The sequence below is a fragment of the Panicum virgatum genome, chromosome 7N (genome assembly GCF_016808335.1).
Source record: "Panicum virgatum strain AP13 chromosome 7N, P.virgatum_v5, whole genome shotgun sequence".
NCBI classification, from domain to species: domain Eukaryota; kingdom Viridiplantae; phylum Streptophyta; class Magnoliopsida; order Poales; family Poaceae; genus Panicum; species Panicum virgatum.
The window spans coordinates 33,168,699-33,196,581 of record NC_053151.1 but is presented as its reverse complement, the minus strand read 5'-3'; the positions used below and the strand labels follow the sequence as shown (position 1 = coordinate 33,196,581).

The window sequence follows — 27,883 nt, the reverse complement described above, 5'->3', positions numbered from 1 at the left end:
GTTTAGTGTGGCATGATTGTGAGATTAGCTTAGGTTTGAACTTCTAATTTTTTTTACCCTGTGTGGACCACTACAAATGCTTCGATATACTAGTAGCATCCTTATTGGTTGAACCTTTAGGCAAAACGAACTATTGTTAGCTCTATTTGATTGGTGTGGTAGTAGACTAGTAGCCATGGTTTCACCGTGTTCAGCCACCCAGTAATATAATTTTTTTTAGAAAAGTACACCCAGTAATATAATTACTTTTTAAAGAAAAAATATCTGATTCCCTCATAACTTTGGTGCCGCTAAAGTACGAATCGGTGCAATAGTGCTTTTCGGTTGGAATGTATAGCTATAGCATTTAGTTAAAAGGAGTATATTCTAAACTTTCTAATGAAAATTTGTAACACATTTTATTTCAAACAGTCATACATGACTAGATCCCCACTACTGAACCAGACACAAGCAGAGTGAGCTTCTTCAGTGGATAACTGGATATGTTGCTGAACCTGAATAGCAGCGGAATGTGATCAGCATCTGTTGTGAATCTATTGCACTGTATTCATTTGATAGTTCGCTATAGATAGACATGCATGCGTGTCATGTGTACAGATGAGCTGCAGTAGATTGACAGCTTGAAGTGAACCAGAACTTTGGTTTTTCATTGAGCTATTTTCTATACACTTGTTCTATACAAATGATGAATATAGAGCGATTGATGTATCCTTTAAAAGGCGGATGCCAATCGCAGGTGTCAAAAACGATATATCTCGAGGAATATCTACGAACTGAGAATATTCAGGAGTGTAACCCTGCTTTGGATTAATCTCCTGAACAGAAGTTCTGCTCCGTCCTCAAGATCTTTGATGTTGCACTCTAACACCTGCAATTGCTCCTCCTTGCAAACAACTGAAATTTTCTTCTGGAATGCCTTCAAGACAACAGATGATTTGGGCATTGCAATTTGCTTGGCCAGGAGCTGCACTGTCGACTCAAGAAGAGAGATAGTGATCTCCCTGGCCTCGCTCAACAGTCTCAGGATCCTGCAATCCTCCTTGTCAGAGGTGACCTTCTTTGCAGCCTTCTTGAAATGTTTCTTCGCCTTTTTAACCAAACGGAAGTAACACTGGATCTTGGCTTGAACTGCTGCATCATCTCCTTTTCTGAGAGACACTTGCAGATCTTGGACGATGGCCTTCGATTCAGTAAATTCCTCAGGCATGGCATTGCAGAGATCCAATAGCTCAAGAGAGGATTCCATCTCCCCATCCAGCAATTTCCATTGCTGGGAGGAGCAAACTTGGTTGCTAGGAAGGCACATGACCCTCTCAATGGAGCTGTAGATGTAACACCAAGGTGTTAATCCTCGGTAATTAAGTTAATAATGGTTATTAGTTCAACACACATGACAAATCAATAAACCCAAAAATTTTCCAGTCAGTTTGGGCCGGACCGGTCTGACCGGTCGGAGCTACCGGTCTGACCGGTTGAATTGGGTTCAACTGGTTTGGCCCACAACATTTAAATCACTCTCTCTTTTCCTCCCCACCAACTCCCTCACCCTCACCAGAGCCAGCTCGAGCCCGAGCTCCCTCTCCCTCCCCTCTCACCCAAACCCTAAGTCCCAAATCCTCCCTTTCCACTTGATTCCAAGGCCAAGGAAAGATCAAACCGGTGTGGGGGAGCTTCTTCTCCACGATTCCCTCCCTGGGGAACGGGGGATCCAAGTTCTTCGCCGGGGAAACACTCACCCAAGGTATTTTAGTTTGTGATGGTCGATCTCTAGTTCTAGATGTTTTTAGGTGGTTCCCTCTGGTCAAAAACATCCAAATATATCCCTGGACTAGTGCCTATAATGGTTTAAGAATTTGTGGGTGATTTTTGCCGCACCAAGGAATCCTAGGTTTTTTGTCTGGGTAGGACCGGTCTGACCGGTCGGAGGGACCGGTCTGATCGGTAGGAGTCCGGACAGTCCGGCCATGTGTTCGGATACTCCGGATTTGTGGTAGTCTAGACATTCCGGATTTAGGTCCGAATTCTCCAGACTTGGGAGTCCAGATACTCCAAGAATACGTCCGGATACTCCGGATTTTTGGCCTCGAGTCGCACACAGGCCAGACCGGTCTGACCGGTTTGGTATACCGGTCTGACCGGTGCTAGCAGGGCTGAGAGGGTTAAATCAAGATTTGTTAGTGAAAATAGATAGAAATTGATTTGGTTATTGATTACTTGTAATTTTTATAAATCATGCATGCATTCTCTCATGTCATATGCATATGCATACGTGTAGCAGCCGCGGCGGAGGAAATTGTGTACGAGGTGGTTGCGGAGCCACAGGAGCCACATGGACAAGCCCTGCAGCAGGAGGATCGTGAGGAGCCGGCCCAAGGCCCAATTCACCCTAGCACTGAGCAGCAGACGCAAGGCAAGCCCCGGTGCACATCCTATTATTTCAACTTATAACACATATATGTCTCTATTACTTGTGCATTAGGTTTAGGAATTGGTTGAAACCCTAGTTGCATGATCCCTAGGTTTTTCCCTGAGTTATACTAGAATGCATAGGACGATAAGAGTGCTATGCTTAATGGTTCTCGGTAGAAAAGACGAGTGATCTCTTGTCACTCGCGAGATATAGGGTGTTTAGAAGTCAAGTAATTTTCGGTTACTCGCGAGATATAAGATATATTTATATTCCAGTACATGAGTTATTAAATTTGATACAGAGATTGAGACCGGACGGGGAAATGATGAGGATGTTTAGGGATGGCAGCAGGATAGGGTTTCTGGGTGCCTTAGCCCCGTCTGTGTCGATTAAGGACCGGTCGTTGTCGGCAGTGCTGATCGGGGATTGAACTGTACTAACCGTATGCCGGGAGTAGGAGGTAGTCGAAACCGGTAAGCCTAGTACTACCTCACTATGAAAGTACAGAACTGCATCACCACCCCTTAGGGCGAGTCGAGTAGTCGCGGAGAAATGGGATGCATATGTTTACTTTTGGTGGTCTCACGTTGAGCTCGGCTGACTATATGAAGGTGGGGTGGTTCTGTAGTTCGAGGCGGGGAGGGGAAGGGTTGGTGCGTGTGGTCCGACGGGGCATCGCGTGCCGTGTTGGTTAGGTCTACCTTGCAGGGTTAAATCGAATCGATTCGCCGTGTTTCGCGGTTATGAGGGCCTTAATCTCTTTGCTGCATCATAGCAAAATGTTAGAATGTGAGCTATCTATATATAGTGTTGAACATATTGAATTATTTTGATTGTACCACCATGTTTGTTATAGTTGTTTCGTGCAAATATTAGATTAGAGTTAATTTATATATAGAATTAGGGGCTAAAATAATGAAAATAAGGAATTACTTTAGTTGATTTTCTGCAAAATAACCATCAGCCAAAAGCCTTGCATGTCTAGGTATGTGGGCTAAATTATACCCACGGGTCGGGTAAGTCTTGCTAAGTATTAGTTGCTCAGGGTTTGTTGCCACCATATTTTATTTCAGGGCACCCAGACGTCGATTTCTGCCCCTGCTGCGTCAAATTTATCCGCAGAGATGCAGAGGGGTGGGAAGTGGTGGATAGAGACCCTTAGATTAGGGATTTGGCGGGTTGCACACTTGAGGGCATGGTGTGCAGCCCTCAGTTTTGTTTCGACCGGTTTGACCGGTCAGTGGACCGGTCTGACCGGTGGTTGCTTAGGCCAGGTAGCACCGGTCTGACCGGTGAGATATACCGGTCTGACCGGTGGTGTTAGAACTGAACCAGTGAAGTAATGTAGTTGTATGTTTTCATTTCCATTTGAGCTCGGCTACGCTATGCAAAATTTGTAAGTTATGTAATTTATGTAAATTACGTGAGCTTGTGTTTTGAACTAAATTTGTAAAACTCTCTTTATCGGTTGTCATCCATGTATATTTTCAAGTATTTTATCGTGCTTGTACCATCTGCGCCCGAATTCGCGTGGGACTTCCGATATTGTTTCGATCGGGCCGTGGGTTGAGAAATGATCGCCAAATTAAGACATTAAATTAATGCGCCTGATGTGTTCAAATGACGGACATTACGCTTAATTTGGAGTTTTAATTTGGCGGTTCTGTCACAGCTGGTATCAGAGCCGAAACACACTGGAGGTGGTACGAGCATGACTGATTTTCAGATAATACAAATTAAAAATGAATTTCTAATTTAGGATAAAAGTGGTTTAGTGATATAGGTGGGAATATACGTAGTAAGCTCTATATATATAGTTTATGTTAGAGTAAGTAGATATCCAGTTTGGGTCGAGAGATTAACGCAGGACGTTCATGCATCATGTTCGTTATTTATTTTTATTTCATTTGAGGGCTTTGCATAGGAGTTTCTGCACCATGGCATGCATCATGGCATACATTAATTTCAATCGCATGTATGGAATTGGTTTAAGGGTTGTCACCCAAGTTTGAGAGTGAAGTTTAGTTTCAGGGTGGCGACTGGTCTGACCGGTTGGTCCACGTTGAGCCACACAGCGCCATGCAGACCGGTCTGACCGGTCCGTTGCACCGGTCTGACCGGTTGAGCGCAGACAGAGGCCTCTCAGTTGTGTTCAAATGATTTGTTTCCTGCGATTTCTTCCATGATTCGGATATTAGTTGCGGTCATGATTATTTTTATGTAATCAAAAAAATATAACTAATTCAATCATGGTTGAATGCAGAATGGCAGCACCCCCGAAGCCTCCTGATTTGGATCAGGCCATTGCGGCCATGCTCACAGGACGCGACGAGCAGACGGCACTCCTCCGGGAGATTGTTGAGCAAGGCAGAGCGCAACGGTATGAGCATCACCACCAACCTGCTGTCCTTGGATATGAGTAGTTTCTGAACACTCAACCGCCACTGTTCCACAAAGCAGATGAGCCACTAGAAGCAGATAGTTGGCTCCGGACCATTGAGTCCAAGTTCACTCTGCACCCGTACAATGATGGGGACAAGGCAGGGTTTGCAGCTCAGCAGCTCAGGGGTCCTGCACGTACCTGGTGGGACAATCACGTGGCCATGTTCCCTGAAGGTCCCGGTTCACCTGGGCACAGTTTAGAGAAGCATTCAAGGCGCATCACATACCAACAGGGGTGATCAGAATAAAACTCACAGAGATCTTGGTCCTGAAGCAGGGTAATAACAATGTACTACAGTACTCTCAGGCCTTCAACACTTTGTCACAGTATGCGGGGTACCACGTAGACACTGATGAGAAGAAGCAGGCGTGCTTCCAGCAGGGGCTTAGCAGCAAGCTCCAGGATTGCCTGGCCATGATCAAATTTGACACATTCAGTGAGCTAGTCAATGGGGCTATCATTCAGGAGGATGCCCACTTGGCTCATAAGGCGGAGAAGAAGAGAAAGGCGCCGGCAGTGGGATCTTCGAGCAGCGCTCCCCAGAGGTTCCGTTTGGTATAGTCGGGCCCACAGAGAGCCCCTTTTCAGCACCAGCCACAGTAGCAGTGGGGATAGAGGTCCCCTCAGTACACATCGTCACAGGGGACAGCCAGACCTCCTGTTCCTCAGCAGGGTGAGCAGAAGGTATGGATGCAGTAGCCGGAGATGCTCCCCAATTTATTCTCGTGCTACAACTGTGGGCAGCCTGGACATTTCACGCGCAACTGCCCGATGCCACCGAAGCAGGGCTAGCAGTCCGGTCAGCAGAGTCAGAAGCAGCAAGTGGCTCACTTCAAACCGGGACAAGTGCACTACACCACCCTGGAGGGTATTCCTGAGGGAGCTCCAGTGATGACGGGTATGTTTTCCATAAATGACCAACCCATTACTGTGTTGTTCGACTCGGGTGCATCTCACACCTTTATCAGTAAAGAGTGTGTTACTAGACTTGGGCTGGGTGTAGAAAACATGTCGAAGCCGTATCATATTCATTCACCCGGTGGTCAATTGATAACCAATCAGACTACCAAGCAAGTGCCTCTACGGCTTTAGGGAAATTTTTTTACGACCCATTTGATCATGTTGCCAACCCAGAAAGTGGATATCATCCTCGGTATGAATTGGATGAAATTTCATGGGATTATTCTGGACACCTCATCACGGGGGGTGCACGTAAATTCTCCCATTCATGGTTCTATGACATTGTGTCTTATGAGCCCCACACCGTTGAACCATACGGTGAATCTTGTCGAGGACAAGAAGTTAGAGGACATACCAGTGGTATGTGAATACTCGGATGTTTTTCCAGATGATTTGCCTGGGATGCCACCTGTTTGTGAGGTGGAGTTTGCCATTGAATTGCAATCGGAAACAGCACCAATTTCCCGAAGACCTTATCGGATGCCACCGAATAAGCTGGCTGAGTTAAAGAAGCAATTGCAAGAATTGCTTGATAAGGGATATATCCGTCCTAGCACTTCGCCTTGGGGCTGTCCGGCGCTCTTTGTTAAGAAGAAAGATCAAAGCCTCAGGTTGTGTGTGGACTATAGGCTTTTGAATGCTGTCACAACTAAGAACAAATATCCTCTTCCCAGAATTGATATTCTATTTGATCAGCTATTCGGGGCCAAGGTATTTTCAAAAATCGACCTCCGCTCTGGTTATCATCAGATAAAGATTAGAGCTGAGGATATTCCCAAGATGGCCTTCTCCACCAGATACGGGCTCTATGAGTATCTAGTTATGTCATTTGGGCTGACGAATGCCCCTGCTCACTTCATGTACCTCATGAATTCAGTATTCATGCCTGAACTGGATAAGTTTGTCGTGGTTTTCATTGATGACATTTTTATATATTTCAAAAATGAAGAAGAACATACTGAGCATCTTCGCATTGTTCTCCAGTGTCTCAGAGAGCATAAGTTATATGCTAAATTTAGTAAATATGATTTCTGGCTTAAGGAGGTTCAGTTCTTGGCCCATATTATCTCTGAGGCGGGTATCTCTGTGGACCCCAGCAAAATTCAAGATGTATTGAATTGGAAGACTCCATAGTCTGTTTCAGAGATTCGGAGTTTCCTTGGGCTAGCAGGCTATTATCGCTGGTTTGTACCGGAGTTCTCTAAAATTGCTAGGCTCATGACGGAATTACTTAAGAAAGGGGTAAATTTTGTTTGGGACAACAAATGTGAACATGCTTTTCAGACTTTGAGAAAGCTTCTGACGTCTGCCCCTGTCCTCGCTCAGCCAGATATTACCCGGCCTTTTGATGTGTATTGTGATGCATCAGGTACGGGCATCGGCTGTGTATTCATGAGACCAGAGGGTGATTGCTTATGTTTACAGAGCCCTCAGGCGACATGAGGAGAATTATGCCACTCATGATTTGGAACTGGCAGCAGTGGTACATGCATTGAAAATCTGGCGCCATTACCTTCTGAGCAATCTTGTTCATATATACTCAGACCACAAGAGTCTCAAGTATATTTTTACCCAGAGTGAGCTCAATTTGCGCCAGAGGCGGTGGTTAGAGTTGATTAAGGATTATGATCTGGAAATTCATTATCACCCGGGTAAGGCCAATGTTGTGGCAGATGCATTGAGCAGAAAGACAAGTTGCAACTGCATCTCAGCAACACCTATGCATGCAACTCTATGCCAAGAGATGGAGAAGTTGAATCTGTCTATGGTAGCTGAGGGTACACTTACCAACATTACCCTCATTCCAACACTGCGGGATCAAATTATTGCTGCTCAGAGAAATAATATTGGCATGGGAAAGATTAGGCAAAGGCTTGGAGAAAATGACCCTCGAGTGGCATGTTTCCATCTAGATGACGAGGGTGTTTTATGGTTTAAGAACCGACTAGTGGTACCTAAAGATCTGGAGCTTCGAAAGCAGATTCTCGATGAGGCTCATCTCTCTAGGTATTCTATCCATCCTGGCAGCAACAAAATGTATCAGGATCTGAAACAACGATTTTGGTGGACAAGGATGAAGCGGAAAATCGCTAGGTATGTGTCAGAATGTGACACCTGTCGGAGGGTTAAGGCGAGCCACTTGAGACCAGCCGGCCCTTTGCAGCCCCTGAGTATTCTCTTCTGGAAGTGGAAGGACATCAGTATGGATTTCATTGTCGGCTTACCTAAAACTTCTAAGCGGTATGATTCGATATGGGTTATTGTGGATCGTCTCACCAAGACCACTCATTTTCTGCCGGTAAAGACCACACATACAGCGAAGCAATATGCCCAGTTATATCTGAATCGTATTGTGAGTCTGCATGGAATTCCAAAGACAATCATTTCAGACCGGGGTGCTCAGTTCATTGCCCGGTTCTGGGAGCACTTTCACGCCGCCCTCGGCACTCAGCTCCTTCGCAGTTCAGCTTATCATCCTCGGACTGACGGCCAGACAGAAAGGATAAATCAAATATTGGAGGACATGCTTAGAGCATGTGTGCTCACCTATAATAAAAAATGGGATGAGTGCTTTCCATTGACTGAGTTTGCTTATAACAATAGTTATCAAGAAAGCATCAAGATGGCTCCATTTGAGGCCTTATATGGACGGAAATGCAGAACGCCATTGAATTGGTCAGAAGCTGGGGAGAGAACTTTCTTTGGGCCCGATATGGTAAATGAAGCAGAAGAGCAGGTTCGGGTTATTGAGGAAAATTTGAAGATTGCCCAATCCCGACAAAAGAGTTACGCGGACAAGAAGCGTCAATCTATCCTGTTTCAAGTGGGGGATCATGTCTATCTGCGGGTATCTCCAATGAAAGGGGTTCAATGATTCGGTGTGAAGGGAAAGCTCGCACCTCGCTATGTTGGACATTTTCTTATTAGTGAGCAATGTGGACCAGTGGCATACCGCTTAGAGCTTCCTGCTCACTTATCCGGGGTTCATAATATATTTCATGTATCTCAGCTCAGGAAATGCCTCCGTGTTCCCACCAAGATTGTTGATATAGAAGAATTACAATTGGAGCCCGATCTTGTGTATCCCGAGCACCCGGTGAAAATTGTTGATTATAAGACTCGAGTCACTCGAAATCATACTAGCAACTTCTATAAGGTGTAATGGAGTAATCACTCCGAGCGGGAAGCTACTTGGGAGACGGAGGAATTTGTTCGGACTAAATGTCCGGAATTGCTACAAGCCTATCGAGGTACACACCAATTTCTAACTTTCCCTTTAGCCATTCATTAAATCTCGGGATGAGATTTCATTTAGGGGGTAGGATTGTAACACCCAGGTATTAATCCTTGGTAATTAAGTTACCCATGGTCATTAGTTCAACTCACACGACAAATCACTAAACCCAAAATTTTTCCTGTCAGTTTGGGCCGGACCGGTCTGACCGGTCGGAGCTACCGGTCTGACCGGTTGAACTGAGTTCAACTGGTTTGGCCCACAACATTTAAATCACTCTCTCTTTTCCTCCCCACCAACTCCCTCACCCTCACCAGAGCCAGCTCGAGCCCGAACTCCCTCTCCCTCCCCTCTCACCCAAACCCTAAGTCCCAAATCCTCCCTTTCCACTTGATTCCAAGGTCAAGGAAGGATCAAACCGGCGTGGGGGAGCTTCTTCTCCACGATTCCCTCCCTGGGGAGCGGGGGATCCAAGTTCTTCGCAGGGGAAACACTCACCCAAGGTATTTTAGCTTGTGATGGTCGATCTCTAGTTCTAAATGTTTTTAGGTGGTTCCCTTTGGTCAAAAACATCTAAATGTATCCCTGGACTAGTTCCTATAAGGTTTTAAGAATTTATGGGCGATTTTTGCCGCGCCAAGGAATCCTAGGTTTTTGGTCTGGGTAGGACCGGTCTGACCGGTCGGAGGGGCCAGTCTGACCGGTAGGGGTCCGGACAGTCCGGCCATGTGTTCGGATACTCCGGATTTGTGGTTGTCTAGACATTCCGGGTTTAGGTCCGAATTCTCCAGACTTGGGAGTCCAGATACTCCGAGAATACGTCCGGATACTCCGGGTTTTTGGTCTCGAGTCGCACACAAACCAGACCGGTCTGACCGGTTTGGTATACCAGTCTGACCGGTGCTAGCAGGGCTGAGAGGGTTAAATTAAGGTTTGTTAGTGAAAATAGATAGAAATTGATTTGGTTATTGGTTACTTGTAATTTTTATAAATCATGCATGCATTCTCTCATGTCATATGCATATGCATACGTGTAGCAGCCGCGCGTGGAGGAAATTGTGTACGAGGTGGTTGCGGAGCCACAGGAGCCACAGGGGCAAGCCCTGCAGGAGGAGGATCGTGAGGAGCCGGCCCAAGGCCCAATTCACCCTAGCACTGAGCAGCAGACGCAAGGCAAGCCCCGGTGCACATCCTATTATTTCAACTTATAACACCTATATATGTCTCTATTACTTGTGCATTAGGTTTAGGAATTGTTTAAAATCATAGTTGCATGATCCCTAGGTTTTTCCCTGAGTTATACTAGAATGCATAGGACGATAAGAGTGCTATGCTTAATGGTTCTCGGTAGAAAAGATGAGTGATCTCTTGTCACTCGCGAGATATAGGGTGTTTAGAAGTCAAGGAATTTCCGGTTACTCGTGAGATATAAGATATATTTATATTCCAGTACATGAGTTATTGAATTTGATACGGAGATTGAGACCGGATGGGGAAATGATGAAGATGTTTAGGGATGGCAGCAGGACAGGGTTTCTGGGTGCCTTAGCCCCGTCTGTGTCGATTAAGGACCGGTCATTATCGGCAGTGCTGATCGGGGATTGAACTGTACTAACCGCATGCCGGGAGTAGGAGGTAGTCGAAACCGGTAAGCCTAGTACTGCCTCGATTCGAAAGTACAGAACTACATCACCACCCCTTAGGGCGAGTCGAGTAGTCGCGGAGAAACGGGATGCATATGTTTACTTTTGGTTGTCTCACGTTGAGCTCGGCTGACTATATAAAGGTGGGGTGGTTTTGTAGTTCGAGGTGGGGAAGGGAAGTGTTGGTGCGTGTGGTCCGACGGGGCATACGTGTGCCGTGTTGGTTAGGTCTACCTTGCAAGGTTAAATCGAATCGATTCGCCGTGTCTCGCGGTTATGAGAGTCTTGATCTCTTTGCTGCATCGTAGCAAAATGTTAGAATGTGAGCTATCTGTATATAGTGTTGAACATATTGAATTATTTTGATTGCACCACCATGTTTGTTATAGTTGTTTCGTGCAAATATTAGATTAGAGTTAATTTATATATAGAATTAGGGTCTAAAATAATGAAAGTAAGGAATTACTTTAGTTGCTTTTCTGCAAAATAACCACCAGCCAAAAACCTTGCATGTCTAGGTATGTGGGCTAAGTTATACCCACGGGTCGGGTAAGTCTTGCTGAGTATTAGTTGCTCAGGACTTGTTGCCATCATATTTTATTTCAGGGCACCCAGACGTCGATTTCTGCCCCTGTTGCGTCAAATTTATCCGCAGAGATGCAGAGGGGTGGGAAGTGGTGGATAGAGACCCTTAGATTAGGGATTTGGCGGGTTGCACACTTGAGGGCAGGGTGTGCAGCCCTCAGTTTTGTTTCGACCGGTTTGACTGGTCAATGGACCGGTCTGACCGGTGGTTGCTTAGGCCAGGTAGCACCGGTCTGACCGGTGAGATGTACCGGTCTGACCGGGGGTGTTAGAACTGAACCAGTGAAGTAATGTAGTTGTATGTTTTCTTTTTCATTTGAGCTCGGCTACGCTATGCAAAATTTATAAATTATGTAATTTATGTAAATTACGTGAGCTTGTGTTTTGAACTAAATTTGTAAAACTCTCGTTATCGGTTGTCATCCTTGTATATTTTCAAGTATTTTGTCGTGCTTGTACCATATGCGCCCGCCTTCGCGTGGGACTTCTGGTGTTGTTTCGATCGGGCCGTGGGTTGAGAAATGATCGTCAAATTAAGCCATTAAATTAATGCACCCGATGTATTCAAATGACAGCCATTACGCTTAATTTGGAGTTTTAATTTGGCAGTTCCGTCACAGTAGATGTCTCCAAGCCTCCTCCGCAGGTTGTTTCGATGGTCATCGAGGGTGAAGAAGTGCATGCCTCTCGGATTTGCAGCTCCTCAACTTTTGAGGCAGGCCTAGACGGAAGACTGATTGATCTATGGTGGTAAGCCATGACTTAGATGGAGCACTTCGCAGTGTGTGATTGAGGAGATGAGAAGCTGATGGCGCAGATGTTGGTTTGAATGTGCCTGACCTTCAAGGGAGGCCTATTTATCCCGGAAAAGCGTGTGTGATGGCATCATGTTGATGGTGGACAAATAGAGTTCTGCAATTTCAATTGCCCAGCATATGGAATCTGTTTCCTTCAGCTACCGTGTGTTGTTCAATTTTTTAGTGCATCATTTATTGTACCAATGAGCTATCACATTGTCATGTTCCGGCCACTGGCAGCAAGAATCAACAAGTTAGTTCACTTCACTGGTAGATTGTTACATGATTGCATACTCTAGAAATTATTTAAGTTTATTGATGACAAGCGTGTTATATATTAAGCGCAAGTCATGCTACTTACATGCTCAACCTCGTGTGTTGTAGCTGACTTGTTTTAGATTTGGGCAGCAAGATCCACCGCACGAGGATCCTTTGCTTGTTGCTGAGCCAACACATGGCATCTGCATAGCATGGTATCTAATAGTAAAGCATTTCAAAGGTCAACTTGAACAACAAATTGCTCCTTTAAACGTCAATGTTGATGGGCATCTTTTGGGTATTCTTTGGTGACAGAAATTAATACAACTGAACTGTCCAACATCACAACATAAAAACGTGATGAGAATTCATAAAATTGACAGCAGGAAGTTGACCAAAAACTGTGACTTTCAGTAATTATCTGTACATATTCTCATTTACAGGTACATTACAAAATTGTCAGATGATCAGCTGATCCTCTAAAAGGCGGATGCCAATCGCAGGGGATTAGGGTGGTTCACGATCTATCTACAAACTGAGAGTGTTTAGGAGTGAAACTCTGCTCTGGATCAATTTCCTGAACAAAGTCTCAACTCCACTCTCAAGAACAACAATGACCATCTCCATCTCCTGTAAGTGCTCCTCCTCACATGTACATGTTACTCTTGTTTTGTGGAAAACCTTGGACACAAAGGACCATTTGCTAGAGCCTTGTGTCAAAATTTGCTTCGACAGGAGATGTGGCAAGGATTCAAGCATGGAGATTCCAATCTGTCTGGCTTCAGCCAACTGCCTGACCACATTGCAGCTGTCCTGGTCAACTGTAGTAGGCTTCTTGCTGATCTTCTTGAACTGTTTCTGCACCTTCTTTGCCAAGTGGATGTAAGATTGGATCTTGGCTTGAAGAGTGGAATCATCTCTTCTCTTGATGACATGCTGCATCTCCTGGATGATTGTCTTGAACTCAGAAAAGTTATCTTGCATGGTGGTGCAGAGGTCAAGCAAGATGAGGGACTTCTCAAGCTCTTGCTCGACGGTTTTTCTCTGTTGTGGCTGGCAAAGGATAACTTGGCCATTTAGTGACGCATGAACTCCTCGATGTCGTTGTACAATCCTCCAAGTCTCGTGATACCATCGGCCACTTTCTCAGTGGTGGCAGAAGAAATGGTTGCCTTGAGGCTCTTTAGCTGCTCCTCGACGTTAATTTCTTCAGAGCGAGGGCCGGAAGGCAAACTTGTGGACCTGAGAATGGAAGCCACGGATGCAACTAGAGCTGCAATGTTTCTTCTTTTTTTCCCCCTTGTGAAATGATGGTGAAGAGAGAATGGAAAGAAGCTGAGCTGCAATGGTGTCGATGAGGCTATGGTTTGCCAGCATATATAACCAAGGAAGCTGAAGCAGTAGCATTGCAACCTTACCGACAAGAAGGATATCATTGCGCTGTGCTGTTGCGACATAGCCACAGATGTCCTTGGGAGATTGATGCTTTCTGTATGTTCACCCAGAGCAAGAGGAATCTCTGAAGCTGATCTGATGAAGATGTCATGTCCCAGTTATCATCAGCAACATGTCTGCACGAGTGCATTCTTTATGTTGAGGTCTAGATCATGAGATAGGTGACCATGGAAAACTGCACAAGTAACCTCATGCACAAGTTTTGCAATCTCAAGATGACTCATGTGCCCTCCAATTAATGCGCTAGGTTAGGTCTAACTGAATCACATTGCCATGCTACAAGTACTGGCAACAAGAATCAGCATGGCAACTTACTCCGTGTGCCTTACGGCCTACGTTTTATTCCACCATCTGACTTCTAAACAATTATCAATTGCAAGCTCAAATCTCATGGTTGGAGCTGGCATGCTCTCTTTTATATCCACTTTACAAGGATCTTGTGCCTGCTGTTGTCTGTTGAGCTACATCTCATGTGGAGTTCTTCACTGTGATCGATCGAACCACTAAAAAATCTTTTCATTACACCAAAAACGAATTTCAGCTTATTTTTGGGACAAGAAAAGGAAGATAGCAGCAAATCTGGAACATAAAGTGAACCAAAACCTATGTGTTTCTTATCGAGTATATTTATGTACATTTTCTCACATATGTACACCAAAATTTTGATGATTAGCTATCCTCTAAAAGGCGGACTCTAATCATGAGGAATATTCTGAGTTGGTTTATGATCTACAAGCTGAGAGCATTCAGAAGATAAACCCTGCTCTGGATCAGTATCCTGAACAAAGTGTCAACTCTGCGCTCAAGATCAATAATGTCCAACTGCAACTCCTGTAATTGCTCTTCATTGCACACAACTCTTCTCTTCTGGAACGTCTTGGAGACGAGAGACCACTTGCTCAAGCTTGTTATGGAAATTTGCTTCGACAAGAGTTGCAACAAAAATTCCAGCATAATGGCCGCAATTTCCCTGGCTTTAGACATTAACTTGATCAACTTGCAGCTTTCTTCATCAGCTGCAGTGGACTTCTTGCTGATGTTCTTGAATTGTTTTTGTGTCTTCTTCACCACATGGATGTAGGACTGGATCTTGCCCTGAACTGCATCATCTCCTCCCTTGAGAGCCATCTTCATGTGCAAGATGCTCTCCTTGAATTCTCCAAAGTTTCCCTTGCATTGCGTTGCAAAGGTCAAGCACGGCAAGCGAGCGCTCAAGCTCTTGCTCCACAGTCCACTGCTTTCCTCTGCCGTGTATGTAACTTGGCTGCTCGGTAGGTTTGCAGTTGTACACTTCTCCAATCTTCCTCAAAGCATCACAGATGGTTCAAATGGTTGAAGGCGACGAATAGATAGTTCTGTTCAAGCTCTGGAGCTGTTCTTCGACGTCAATTTCATTGGAACGGGGACTGGAAGGCACACTAGTTGATCTGAGGTGGCAAGCCATGGTTGTAATGGAAGCTGTAGTGCTTTTCTTTTCTCTAAAAAGTGGAATTTTCTGCAATGGACTTAATCCATCCGGCTATAGCTTGCCTCTATATATAACAGAATAAGCTGAAGAAGTGGCACCGCAGACCCTGTAGACAGCAAGAATCTCATCGATGATGAGTTGCCGTGCTGTGGCGACAAAGCCAGCACTATCTGTAGTTGAGCTAATGATCAGCATAGCATGTTTCGGTAATTGGCGGCAAAGCCATCTGCACGAGTGCTGCCTAGTTGAATGATTTATTCAGGTCATGAGAAGAGCTGCTTGCTGTTGAAAAGTTGACTTCCGCATTCATGATTCTTCATGCTGCATTGTCCTGCCTGCTGGCCCTTCCAACATTTGGAATCTGTAGTTTGCAATTTCAAGCTGATCCACATGATGCCCAAGTTTCTTAGACGTTAGATCTAACCTAACCAAATCATCATGTTCCAAGTATTGGCAGCAGGAATCTGATTATCAGCTAACTCCAGAGCTAATCAATTATCAATTGAGCTGGCATGCTATCAGTTAACCAGAGCAAGATCCACTACACAAGGATCTAGTGGCTGTTGTTGAGCCACATCACATGTGAGTATTAACAGTGTCCATCTCATCAAACTATTAATTTATTTTAAAATCCGAGAACGAAGATTTAAAGGTATTTTTTCATCTGAAGCTCCCAATTTCACGTCATCTTCCCGTGTCAAGTTTGGATAAGGAAATTGAAAGATCAGACAACTTTGACAACATGAAATGGATCAAAACTTTGCTCTTTCATGTAGTATTTTTCTATACACTTTTGTCTCATATATACATCAAAATTGTTTTGATGATCAGTCAATCCTCTAAAAGGCGGATGCTAATCACAGGGATCTGAGTTGGATGTTGTTTGATCTTTCTACAGGCTAAGAGTGTTGAGAAGCGAGACCCTGCATTGGATCAGTCTTCTGAACACAATCTGGAGTTTGCTCTCAAGATCAACAATCTCCAACTCCAGGACCTGCAATTGCTCCTCCTTGCATGCGACTCTCTTCTTCTGGAATGCCTTGGAGACAAGAGACCACTTGCTAGCACTGGGCATCATGATTTCCTTTGACAGGAGGTACAGCGTCGATTCGAGAATCGATAGAGCAATCTCTCTTGCTTCAGACAATAGCTTGACCACTCTGCAGCAGTCAGTGCCAAGAACAACCTTGCTGTTCATCTTCTTGAACTGCTTCTGCGCCTTCTTGACCGAAAGGGCATAGGACTGAGCCTTGGCCTGAACAGCCACATTGTCCCCTCTCTTGAGAGCCAATTGCATCTCCTGGATGGTCGTCCTGAGCTCTGCAAAGCTCTCTTGCATGATATTGCAGAGGTCAAGCAAGATGAGAGAGCCCTCAAGCTCCTCCTCCACTGCCTTCCTCTGGCTGCTTGGAAAGCAAATTAACTCATCGATGCAGCTGTAGATGCTCCCGAGCTTGGACAGACCATCAACTATGGTTTTGATGGTCACAGAGGGAGAAGAGACGACTGCTGTCAGGCTCTGGATCTGTTCCTCGACATTGGTTCCACTGGAGCGAGGGCTTGAGGGCACACTTGCGGATCTCAGGTGGCATGCCATGCTTGGAGTGGAAGCGAAGTTAGAAGACTCTTTTCGCAGGAAGAGAAGTCAAGCTACTGCAATGGTATCTTCCCAGCTTTGGCTTCCCTCTTTATATAGGAAAGAGGTTGACGCAGCCGCAGAGCGGAACCAGCAGACAGAAAGAATCATTCTCATGTGTGATCGTGATGAGCTGCCACAGAAGCCAATCAGATCAACCCAAAATGCATCGCTGGTTGAGCTTGATTAGGAGGCTGTCATGTCTTCATTATGGGTGGCAAATTGAACTGCACGGATGAAGGGCCATCAAGTTTAGTATCAGATTCAGATCATGATCAATTAATTAACATGCAAGTTGCCGGTGGTAGAACGAACAGCTGACTTTGCCTCACCTCCAGGTCCCAAGACATGTTTAAGCAGCTGATCACAGCATTACACGACGGATCAATGATAGTCCTAGTCCTCATGTTTCTGTTTCAAGTGTATAATATGTGCACGCTTTGCGACAGATATCCATCTCCCCTAAAAGTCATGAGAAAAAGTATGATTTTTTAGTGGGAAACAACAGAAAACAGAAGAGAAGTTGTCACTTAGTGTCGTATCAACACAGTTTGCTATTTTGTTCACACTTTGTAGTTGTTTTCTGGAGTAAAGAGACACAAGTAAATATTTTCTGAAATTACATTTGATTTCCTAAGGAATTATCCATGCAGAATATTTCGCTACTATGAAAATTTACCTTCAGTACCAAACCTCAGCTCTCCAAATAATTTTGCACAAGTATGTATAGTAGTATCACAGGCAATGTTGTAAAATAGCATGGCATGCCCACAAGGCCACAAGCAAGTGCACTTTTAGTCTTTTAACCAAGATTTCGAAGGGACCTGCATCTAAATTAAGGCCTTGTTTAGTTGCGTAAAGATTTGAGTGTAAAACACTGTAGCACTTTCGTTTGTATTTGATAATTATTGTCCCGCCATGGGTTAACTAGGCTCAAAAGATTCGTCTCGCAAATTACAATCTAACTGTGTAATTAGTTATTTTATTTAGCTACATTTAATACTTCATGCATGCGTTGAAACATTCGATGTGATGGGGAATCTTGTAAAGTTTTGGAATTTTGAAGGGAACTAAACAGGGCCTAAGGCAAGGGGGTAATTTACGTACTCACAAGACACAACCTCACATGAGTTGCTACCCAATTTGGTTGAAAGCATATGGAAAACAATCAGTTGAGCACTTCAGCCGACCTGAATTTTTCTCCGAATCCAGATCTGTCTCTTGTGTTGTGAAATGTGACGCAGGTCCCCGCAAGGGAATTCGGATCAGATTTCGTCGACCTGTCGAAGCATCCGCTTCCGGAAACATGGATGCTCTGCATCCCATGTATGTTCCGCTCTGAAACGAGGAATGACTTAGATGCGGATAATGAAAGTGGCGTGCTTTAGCCATGAAATGATCAGGAAAATATAGCTAACAACAGTAGGGAACACAAGGAAGCAAATCGATCGCGTTCATGGAATGGAAGTGGGGAGGAGACGGGCTGACGCTCACCAGTTAATCCGCTTGCGGCCGGATTCGGCAAAAGAGGGTGCTGATTCGGACGCCCACGGCCCCGCTGCCAATGCAAAATGGCGGCGGCGATATTGGAGGGCGGTCGCCTGCCGAGCCTCCACCGCCCCTCGCTGATTCGCAAGCCTAGCTCCAGCAACGTTTTACATTTGACCCCCTAATTATTTGGGTTTTTTTAGATTCCTGCCATTACAATTTTACGATTTTGGAAGAATGTCATTACTATTCACCTTATTGGAAACTTGCCATTACAATTCTTGACTTCTTTGAACCGTGTCATTTTATACAATTTTTTATGCTCCTGGACCCACTCACAGACCCGCGTATTTTCGTATGACCCAAAATACTCCTGCTACTTCTCTCCCTCCCACTCACTGGCATGTGGGATCCACACGTCAGCTTTTTCTTCAATCTCCTTCCTCCTCTTCACCATGCCCTGCCCACCTCCCCCTTCTTGCTGCCGCCGGCCGGCCGCCCCTTCTCACTGTCGTCCACCCCTAGCGCCCACCCATGTTGTCGGTGTCCCGACCCGGAGGCCTGGATCCCAACTAATAAATGCTGCGTGTTTTCTCGTCCCAGATGATGATGCAAGAGGCAACACAGTAACGCGCGGTTTATCCTGATTCCGGCCACGGGGCCGTACGTCCAGCAACCGGGGTGTGCGACGGCACTGTATTATCTTGCACCCGACGTGCTTGTAGTAGGGGGTACAAGCGAAGCGAGAGAGGGAGGAAGGCTCCCAAGTCTTAGAAGAGGGGTTGAACGGGGCGTATAGGGATGCCGGAGCGTAAGTGATGATGGATCTCGTCTGGGAGCGCCTGAGCGTCCGAGCGTCTGAGTGAGAGAGCGAGAGTCCGAGAGCGAGAGTCCGCCCAAAGGTAGCCTGCCTCCTCCTTTTATAGTCACAAGGAGGGGCAGCGCACATGAGTGGGGGCGTGGAAGTCGTCGTTTTCCCCGAATCGCTGGGTAGAGTGGTCGGATACTGTAGAAAGTATACTGTAGGACATGGCGTCATGCGTGGCAGGTGTCCTGGATATCGTCCTTGGTCCTGCGAAGATTGCGCCGGTCGTCCTGCCAGCTCCTGCAGGCAGCGTGGTCGTCGCTGGTGTATGGTCTTCTATATACGGCGCGGTGGCGTTCGGTGGGCCCTGCGGACTAGGGTCCTGCATGCACAGCGGTAGCGGGGCGCGCGACGGCCCCGGCCCCCCTGGTCGGAGTGCGGGCGTGCACACTAGGAGGTCCGGGGGACACGTGGAGGTCCCGGACTCCCCGAGGGGGAAGGTCTGGGACCCCGTCCGTGTGCGCTGAGCGCCCCTCTCTGAAGGACATGTGACGTCTCCGGACCCCTTCCCCAGCGGGAGGCGGGTCCGGTTGGTCGGTGTAGGCAGAACAGTAACGGGAGCAGTGCAGAGCATGTTTTGTCTCGCGTCGCAGGTCTAACAGTGCTGCTACAGCATCCGGGATGGCGGGCGGTGACCGGAGTTAGCGGATGGGACCCCGGTCACATCCACTGTGGGAATGGCGGCCTGACGCCGCCTGTCCTGAGTGCCGTGGTGGAGTGGCTGGCCTTTAATGCCTTCGTATGACAGGTGGGTGAGCGGCAGGGCCGTTTGTCCCTTATGCCGAGGGGTAGCCTCGAGCGAGGCGGAGACGAGGTGCCTGCTCGAGGGTAGGTTCGCTACCCTCGAGCGAGGTGGAGGTGGTTTGCCCGCTCGAGGGTAGGTGACTCACCCTCGAGCGAATCGGAGATGCGGGGCGCAGTCGAGGGGTCTCGACGGGACCCTCGAGCGAGGCGGAGATCGTCCTGCGGGTTCGAGAGGGATGTGAATGGGCCGCACGCTGGACTTTTTTGAGTCCTTTCCTTTCTTCTGGATGGGAAGCAGGCCGTGGGCCTTCGTAGGCTCAGTCGCTTAACATGTGTTTGCGTTTCAAGGCGATCTTAGTACCCCGGTTAGGGTGTCCCTAATCGTAGTACCCGACACATGTAGAGCCGGATCCGGCCACGCCTCCTCCTGCACCGCTCGCCGGCGGAGAAGAATCAGGGGAGGGTCGCCTCCCCCTTCCTGCCGCCGCCTCCGCCCCACTCCGGCCGGCCCGGGCCGCCTCCGCCCCTCTGGCTGGCCCCGCCTGACGCCGCACCGCCCGGGCCTGCAGGGGCGCTTGACGCAGCACCCGCTCGACGCCTACAAGGGGCCCACCTGACGCCTCACCGCCCGGCACACACCTGCGCCTCCAGGGGCGCCCAGCAGGGGCGGAGGTGGGCAGCGCGTGGTGGAGAAGAGGCAGTAGGTTGAAGAAGAAGCTGACGTGTGGGCCCCACACGTCAGTGAGTGGAAGGGAGAGAAGCAGCAGGGGTATTTTGGGCCATACGAAAATACGCGGGTCTGCGAGTGGATCCAAGGGCATCAAAGACGTATAAAATGGCACGGTTCAAATAAGTCAAGAATTGTAATGGTAAGTTTCCAATAACGTAAATAGTAAAGGCATTCTTCTAAAGTCACAAAATTGTAATGGAAAGAATAAAAAACCCTAATTATTTTGGTAAAGCCCCTAGGATGGATAGGTAGTTCTCCGAAAACCCCCTAAATTAGGTCGCGATCAATAATTAGGATCCAAAAAATTTCATAAAACCTCCAAATATTTATAAAAAATTTCCCAAACTGGACCGCGACCAATAATCACGACCTAATTATTTAAAAAAAACTCCCTAAATCGGATCGCAACTAATAATCGCGATCCAATTTTTTTACAGTAAATCCCTGGGTTTTGCAATCTAGTCCTCATCTGCTGTTACTCTCCTCCGGCATGTGTTCCCGTCCGCCGGCGGGCGCCGTTGCCGCCACAGGACGCCGGAGTTCTGGTGGGAGTATCGCCACTTCTCCAGATAGCACCTTCCCCTCCTCGACGGCTTCCTGATCCTTTCCTCCGCCCCTTCTCGCCTCAGCATGGGCTCTCAACGGAGACCAAGGGTGAGGTCTTCTGCGCGATCCGCCGTGCGGCGGGATCAACAACCAGAAGGGATTTGGGTGTGCCCTCCCTCTCCGGCCGCCTGGGACCTTATCCGAATGGAGGTAAAGGCTAAACGTTCGGTTGATTCTTTGCAACCGGAATCGCTTGGATTTGGGTGCATTCTGCACCTTCTGCTTGGCGCTTTCTTGCGTTTTCTGAGATGATGCTGTCTAGGATTGTTTGGGCGAAGCATTCAGTAAACAGTAAGTAAACAGTAAAATCAGTGGCCCTATAACATGTTTTGCAATGCATATAGCAAATGTTGCGATTAAAGGAGTTTCAGAGTGTGAAAGAAGAGAAGCTGCTGCAATGGGCAATGGCATCGATCCGGCTATGTCATGCTTCTATATATAACAGAACAAGCTGAAGAATTGGCATGGCTCATCTTCTAGACGGAAAGAATCTCATCAATGATGAGGTACTACACTGCAGCGACAACCGACAAGGCCAGATAGTTATCCCCATGGTTTAGAGGCATCTCTAACTATAGTTGAGCTAATGTTCAGCGTGGGGTGCTTGGATAATCAGCGGCAAATTCATCTGCACGAGTGCCTATTTAATGATAGATTGAGATCGGAAGAAGAGATGCTGCTGTTGGACAGTTGACTTAAGCATTCATGATTCTTCATGCCTCATTGTCCTTCCTGCTGGTGCCACCAGCATTTAGAATCTGAAGTTTGCAATTTCGAGATGATCCACATGATGTCCAAATTTCTTGAGCGTTGGAACTAACCGAACCACATCGTCATGTTCCAATTATTGGCAGGCAGCAAGAATATGAATAACAGCTTACTCTAGGGATAATCAGTTGCGAGCTCGTGGCTGGAGCTGGCATGCTATCAGTTAAGCAGACCAAGATCCACTTCACAAGGATCTTGTGCCTGTTGTTGAGCTACATCCCATGTGAATATTAGTAGTTTCCATCTCATAAAACACTAATTTCTTTTATATTCAGAAAATGAAGAGTTAAAGTGATTTTTTTCGATGCCAAATTTCATCTGAAGCTCCTAATTTGAAGTTATAGTTTAGAAATTTAGCTGTGTCACATTTCAAGTTTAGACAAGAAAAATAAAAATCAGACAATTTGACAACATTAAATGGATCGAAACTTCGCTCTTTCATTGACTATTTCTCTGTACACTTTGTGTCATATATACATCAAAATTGTTTCGATGATCAGCCAATCCTCTAAAAGGCGGATGCTAATCACTGGAATCTGAGTTGGATGTTGTTTGATCTTTCTACAGGCTAAGAGTGTTGAGAAGCGAGACCCTGCATTGGATCAGTCTTCTGAACACAATCTGGAGTTCGCTCTCAAGATCAACAATCTCCAACTCCAGGACCTGCAATTGCTCCTCCTTGCATGCGACTCTCTTCTTTTGGAATGCCTTGGAGACAAGAGACCACTTGCTAGCACTCGGCATCACGATCTCCTTTGACAGGAGGTGCAATGTCGATTCCATCATTGATAGAGCGATTTCTCTTGCTTCAGACAATAGCTTGATGACCCTGCAGCAATCGGTGCCAAGAACAACCTTGCTGTTCATCTTCTTGAACTGCTTCTGCATCTTCTTGACCGAACCGGCATAAGACTGAGCCCTGGCCTGAACAGCCACATTGTCTCCTCTCTTGAGAGCCAACTGCATCTCTTGGACGCTCGTCCTAAGCTCTGCAAAGCTCTCTTGCGTGATATTGCAGAGGTCAAGCAAGATGAGAGAGCACTCGAGCTCCTCCTCCACTGCCTTCCTCTGGCTGCTGGGAAAGCAAATTAACTCATCGATGCAGCTGAAGATGCTCCCGAGCTTGGACAGACCATCAACTATGGTTTTGATGGTCGCAGAGGGAGAAGAGACGACTGCTGTCAGGCTCTGGATCTGTTCCTCGACATTGGTTCTGCTGGTGCGAGGGCTTGAGGGCAAGCTCGTGGATCTCAGGTGGCAGGCCATGCTTGGAATGGTATGAAGCCTCTTTTTGCTGGAGATGGAAGAGATGCCAAGCTGCTGCTATGGTCTCTTCTCAGCTTTAGCTTGCCTCTTTATATAGCAAAAGAGGTTGAAGCAACCACACAGCTGAACCAGCAGACCGCACGAATCTCGTGTGTTAATCGTGGTGAGCTGCAACAGAAGCCAGCAGACAGCAAGAATCATTCTCATGTGTAATTGTGGTGAGCATCAACAGAAGCCACCCAAACCAAGAAGCATCACTTGTTGAGCTTGATTAGGGAGGCTGTCATGTCTGCATTATGGGTGTCAAACTGACCTGCACGGGTGATGATCCATCGAGTTTAGTATCAGATTCAGATCATCATCAGTTAATGAAATGCAAGTTGCCGGTGGAAGAATGAACAACAAGTTGACTTTGCCTCACCTCCAAGCTTCCAAGACATTTTTAACCAGCTGAGCACAGCATTATAGAACGGATCAGTGATAGCCCTTCTCTTCATATTTCTGTTCGTTCTTTGTTGCCTGCTCGTTCATAACATTGCCTCCTTGACTATTCCCACGTGTTTCTGCAATTTTCTAAAGCATTAGGTGGAACTGCTTATTATCCCTCTGTCGTGTTGCAATTAGCAATAGCAGTGAGTCCATTCAGGTGTATGATATTTGCACGCTTTGCCACATCAACAGCAACAGGTTACAGGCCTGCTAGCCCGCAGCCTGCCTGCCTTCCTGCTTTTTCTTGCTGGCATGCTGCTATTCAGCTTGCGCCATGCTCCTTTTCCCAACAACAGCAAGCTAGCGCCCAGCAACCGAGTAGCAGGTCAGCAGCTTGAACTTGTGATTGTGATCCCGGTTAAAGTTCCCTTTTTTTCCGTAGCATTTCTGTTCATATCTGTATTGAAAAGAGAAACATCAAATCTCTTATTGAGATCATTTGTACCATTAGCTCATTTCTCTCATACTGGGCAGAGTTGCAGAAGAATGGAGACAAAGAGGCGTTGGCAGAGGGAGCAGAAATTCTCAAGGCGACAGCACTACAGTTGCATCCACATCAAGCCCCTTCGGACGACACAGTACTCTTACGATTGTGCTGAACATCTGGGAGCCAAAGGAGGGGATATGGAATTGCTAAGTCATCTTGATCAATCGATGCTTTGATTTCTGTCGTGTCACTCTGTCATTGCGCCACCGGTCTGTAACTTGAAACTGGTACCTTGCTGGAGGTTTAGTTGCTTAGGCTGGGAAGTCCTGTGCGTTTTGTTAGTTGATCTAGAATTTCTGTCAGTGATGCGGTAGTAGTGTTGATACTTGATAGGCATCCCTTTGTGATGCTTGGTGACTAGTGATATTTGTGTGGCCTGTAATAACTGAACCTGGTGATCGTGGATATGCTGAATTTCGTTGCTTTTTGAGTAATGAAATTCGGTGAGGCCCATGTTGAAGAAAAATATTACCACCCAAAAAAAATGTTGAAGAAAAATATTTTGCTTATTTTTATCTGTTTTCTTATACCCGCATATCCAGCCACTGCTCTCGCTTTAATGATAAAATGTGATAACCAAAACGGGAGAGTGTGTGTTTCCGCATGTGCCACCACTAGTCCCTTTTTTCCCCGCACCTGGTTAAACTTTTCATTATAGATCCGTAGGTTATTAATCCTCTTCCTAAGGGGGGATTGAGAGAGATTTTGACCAGTAGCCTGTAGGGGATTTAATCCCTCCCAACCCCTCAAATCATCTATATTCCCCCTCAAAACTGAACAAAGCCTTAGGATTACATGGTTATTAACTACTAGGGTTAGCAATGAGTACCGCAGATTGCCTCGTTGATTAAATACTTGTATGCTTGTTTAGTCAGCGAAGTGGCTAGCTTGACTCAAAAGTTGTAAGCATTAGATCATGCAACTTTGGATTGTAAAATAAATATTTATATAAAAAAGCTTGCTAGTCACCAAAATGATCTATCTTTGAAGGACCATCAAATGTTTTAGGAGTATTATGGATTCAAACAAAAACGTTTGCAAAGTTAGTACTGACACTCGTTAGCCATCATTACGATCTACGAGCAAGTAAACATATAGGAACTGCACAATTTAATCCATCATCACGAAGAGAAAACAAGTAAACACATTTATTTGTGCCGAGGATAAACGGGATAGGGACTTTGGAAAATTGTAAAATTGGTAGCTTGATTATATGAAACTGAAATGAACAAATAGAACAAAGGATTGCGTATAGCTTAGAATTTTCTTTCAGTCAATATGAAGTATAAGTTGTGAATACGTTTAGTTGGCACTAGTAAAAAATGTTTTTAGGGGCAGATACACGGACCACCCCTATGTTTCATAGCTAAAAATAAACCATTTATAACGACGGGTGACATAGCTCCAAAAAATTATTTCTTATTTTTAGGAACGGGCTATTAAATAGTTTTCCAGTTGCAAGAGTAATGCTAGTGTAGGCGTTCCAAGAGAGATAACAATAACGACAATTTTTTAATCTCCTTTTTTTCGTTCCTGCTCCTTCCTAATTAGCATGCATAGAGGAAAAATATAAGCAAAATTCAGGCGTCAAGTAGCCTCTAATTAGTTTCAGGCAATTTATTAGGAGAGGATTACACTTAAGTTGCATTTGTATTTATAATGATTTTTTTGTGTAATTTCGAAGTCGATTTAGGCTATATCTATTACTATATATAAAGCATAAATCATGGGTTCTTTATTTCTTTAGAGAATGTTTGTTATTACTAGACAAATTTTTATACACAAACAATCACCCCCAGGTCCCAACTAACTCATGGGTGACTCCACACATCTAGACGACTGTCGGTACCTGTAACAGGGATACCAACTCCTACTACAGCAAGTCAGGACTCGCGTAGTCATCCGTAACTACGCCATAAGGGGCGGAGCTGCCGGGCCCCACGGGTCCGGCTCTTACCTCACCGGGCCAATGGCCCCGGACCCGCTCCCCGCTCTGGGACGGGTCCGGTGACGCCACGTGTCCCTGAGAAGGGGAAGCTCCGCGCCTTAACAGCCGGGGGCCCCGGACCTCCCACGGGTCCCGGACCCCCCATATACTATCCGGACCCCTCAGCGGGGAGGGAACAGACAACCCGCTTGGGGCAGGTCCGGAGCCGCCACGTGTCCGCAGGTGCAGACACACGCGCGCGGCCGCGAAGCTTCCTCGGGAAGATTCGCCTACCTACCGCGTTCAATACGGGAGACGTAAGTGCGCTCCGCCACGGCAGAGCCCGAGGCGACTTTTGCCAGGCTGCACTATTGATCACGCGTTACCAAGGCACATAGTGCAGCCGCTGGCGCCGCCCACGCCACGCATGTCAGTCTGGTACGCCAGTTGGACACGACGGCTTGCCTTCGCCCATCATGACGCCTATGCGGTAGACCCAACAGTCTACGCCGCAACCTACACTACCTCAACGGGCGCCTCGCCGATGGGACAGGTGAATCCGCTCCTCGATCAGAGAATCCACATGGCGATGAAGCGTATCCGGGGAGAGATTCTCAATCACTGTAGCACCATTAATGCCTTCTGCGCAGTATACTATACATCCGCGTTGGACCCATCTGTCGGGGTCTCAATGGCTGTGTACGCGTCCCCTTGGGCTATAAAAGGGAGACGCCCGTTAGAGAAGGGCCGGGCCGAAGAAGTCTCGGCAGAGGCCAGTACCCAGTATGGGCAGAAGATAGATTCATTCATATGCAAGAGCAATACACAGTGGATGTAGGGTATTACGCTCTGGCGGCCCGAACCACTCTAAATCCTCGAGTGTTCTTGTGTTCTTGCTCCCTAGGTAGACCTGCTGAATCGCTTAGCGCTTCCCCGAGTACTCACCCTCTGGGATTAGGTGGGTGCACTATGCCACCCGGCTGTGGGTCTCCACAAACCACTACAAAGACCACCCGCGAATGGCAATTGTTGCGGTGAAAATAAAATGCGCTTAGAAAGAGAACAAAATATGCTTAGAGAGTGTGTGTGTGGATATCGACACTTGTCTACTCAATTGTCATCGGTTGGGTTGGTCTCGGGCAGGAAGGACCACAACATACCGTGGATATCGGGAAGCAGGGAAGTCATCGGTTGGGTTGGTCTCAGGCAGGAAGGACCAAAACATACCGAAGCAGAGAAGCAGAGCAGAAGGAGAAAGGAAGAGGGAGGAGAGAGAAAAGAGAAGGAAAAAAGAAAAGCCAGATTTGATTTGGAATTTTCTCAGAATTTTATGTAGAAACTTGAAAATTGGTGAACATGAAAGTTGTAGAGAATTTAAGGATCTACAACTTTTATTTTAGACACAAGTTCATTTGAGCAGAGGTTTGAAAGTTATTTTAAATTTTCAAAAATTGTGATTTAAAAGACTTATCATTTCATGTGTAATTTTTTTAAATTTTTGAACTCAGTTTCTATGGGAATTTTGTAGAGCACTTCAAGAGGGACATGCGGTTGCATTTTTCTAGGCACGCCAAGTCGAGTAAGAAAAAAAAATTATAGAGGTACCCTGTACTAAGCATAGTT

The 27,883-nt window shown here is 46.3% G+C and overlaps 4 protein-coding genes, 1 long non-coding RNA gene and 1 pseudogene across 7 annotated transcripts; 1 reads left to right on the top strand and 5 right to left on the bottom strand.

Moving 5' to 3' along the window:
* Window positions 1-444: 444 nt before the first annotated feature.
* LOC120681167 lies at window positions 445-3,607 on the bottom strand. The gene is made up of 2 exons (XM_039962694.1): window positions 3,598-3,607; window positions 445-1,350 (listed from the first exon to the last, which is right to left on the bottom strand). The coding sequence occupies exons 1-2, from the start codon at window positions 3,605-3,607 to the stop codon at window positions 767-769; spliced, it is 594 nt and encodes a 197-aa protein (XP_039818628.1). The 3' UTR covers window positions 445-766.
* Window positions 3,608-12,721: 9,114 nt separating this feature from the next.
* LOC120682575 lies at window positions 12,722-14,177 on the bottom strand (annotated as a pseudogene).
* A 201-nt stretch (window positions 14,178-14,378) lies between these two features.
* LOC120682576 lies at window positions 14,379-18,536 on the bottom strand. 3 transcript variants are annotated; one of them, XM_039964536.1, is made up of 4 exons: window positions 18,385-18,536; window positions 18,081-18,228; window positions 17,223-17,352; window positions 14,379-17,117 (listed from the first exon to the last, which is right to left on the bottom strand). In XM_039964536.1, exon 4 carries the CDS (start codon window positions 16,849-16,851, stop codon window positions 16,147-16,149), a length of 705 nt encoding a protein of 234 aa, XP_039820470.1. In that variant the 5' UTR covers window positions 16,852-17,117; window positions 17,223-17,352; window positions 18,081-18,228; window positions 18,385-18,536; the 3' UTR covers window positions 14,379-16,146. The 3 variants fall into 3 exon arrangements, with proteins under 3 accessions (XP_039820470.1, XP_039820471.1, XP_039820472.1); XM_039964537.1 differs by having other exon boundaries at window positions 14,379-17,352; XM_039964538.1 differs by lacking the exons at window positions 18,081-18,228; window positions 18,385-18,536 and adding an exon at window positions 17,570-17,791.
* Window positions 14,516-14,914, bottom strand: LOC120681166. The gene has a single exon (XM_039962693.1). The coding sequence runs from the start codon at window positions 14,912-14,914 to the stop codon at window positions 14,516-14,518; it is 399 nt and encodes a 132-aa protein (XP_039818627.1).
* A 2,635-nt stretch (window positions 18,537-21,171) lies between the features above and the next one.
* LOC120682578 lies at window positions 21,172-24,799 on the top strand. Its single transcript, XR_005678490.1, has 2 exons — window positions 21,172-21,473; window positions 24,321-24,799. It is a non-coding gene; the product is annotated as an uncharacterized LOC120682578 (long non-coding RNA).
* LOC120682577 lies at window positions 22,510-23,432 on the bottom strand. The gene has a single exon (XM_039964539.1). It carries the CDS (start codon window positions 23,355-23,357, stop codon window positions 22,653-22,655), a length of 705 nt encoding a protein of 234 aa, XP_039820473.1. The 5' UTR covers window positions 23,358-23,432; the 3' UTR covers window positions 22,510-22,652.
* Window positions 24,800-27,883: the final 3,084 nt, after the last annotated feature.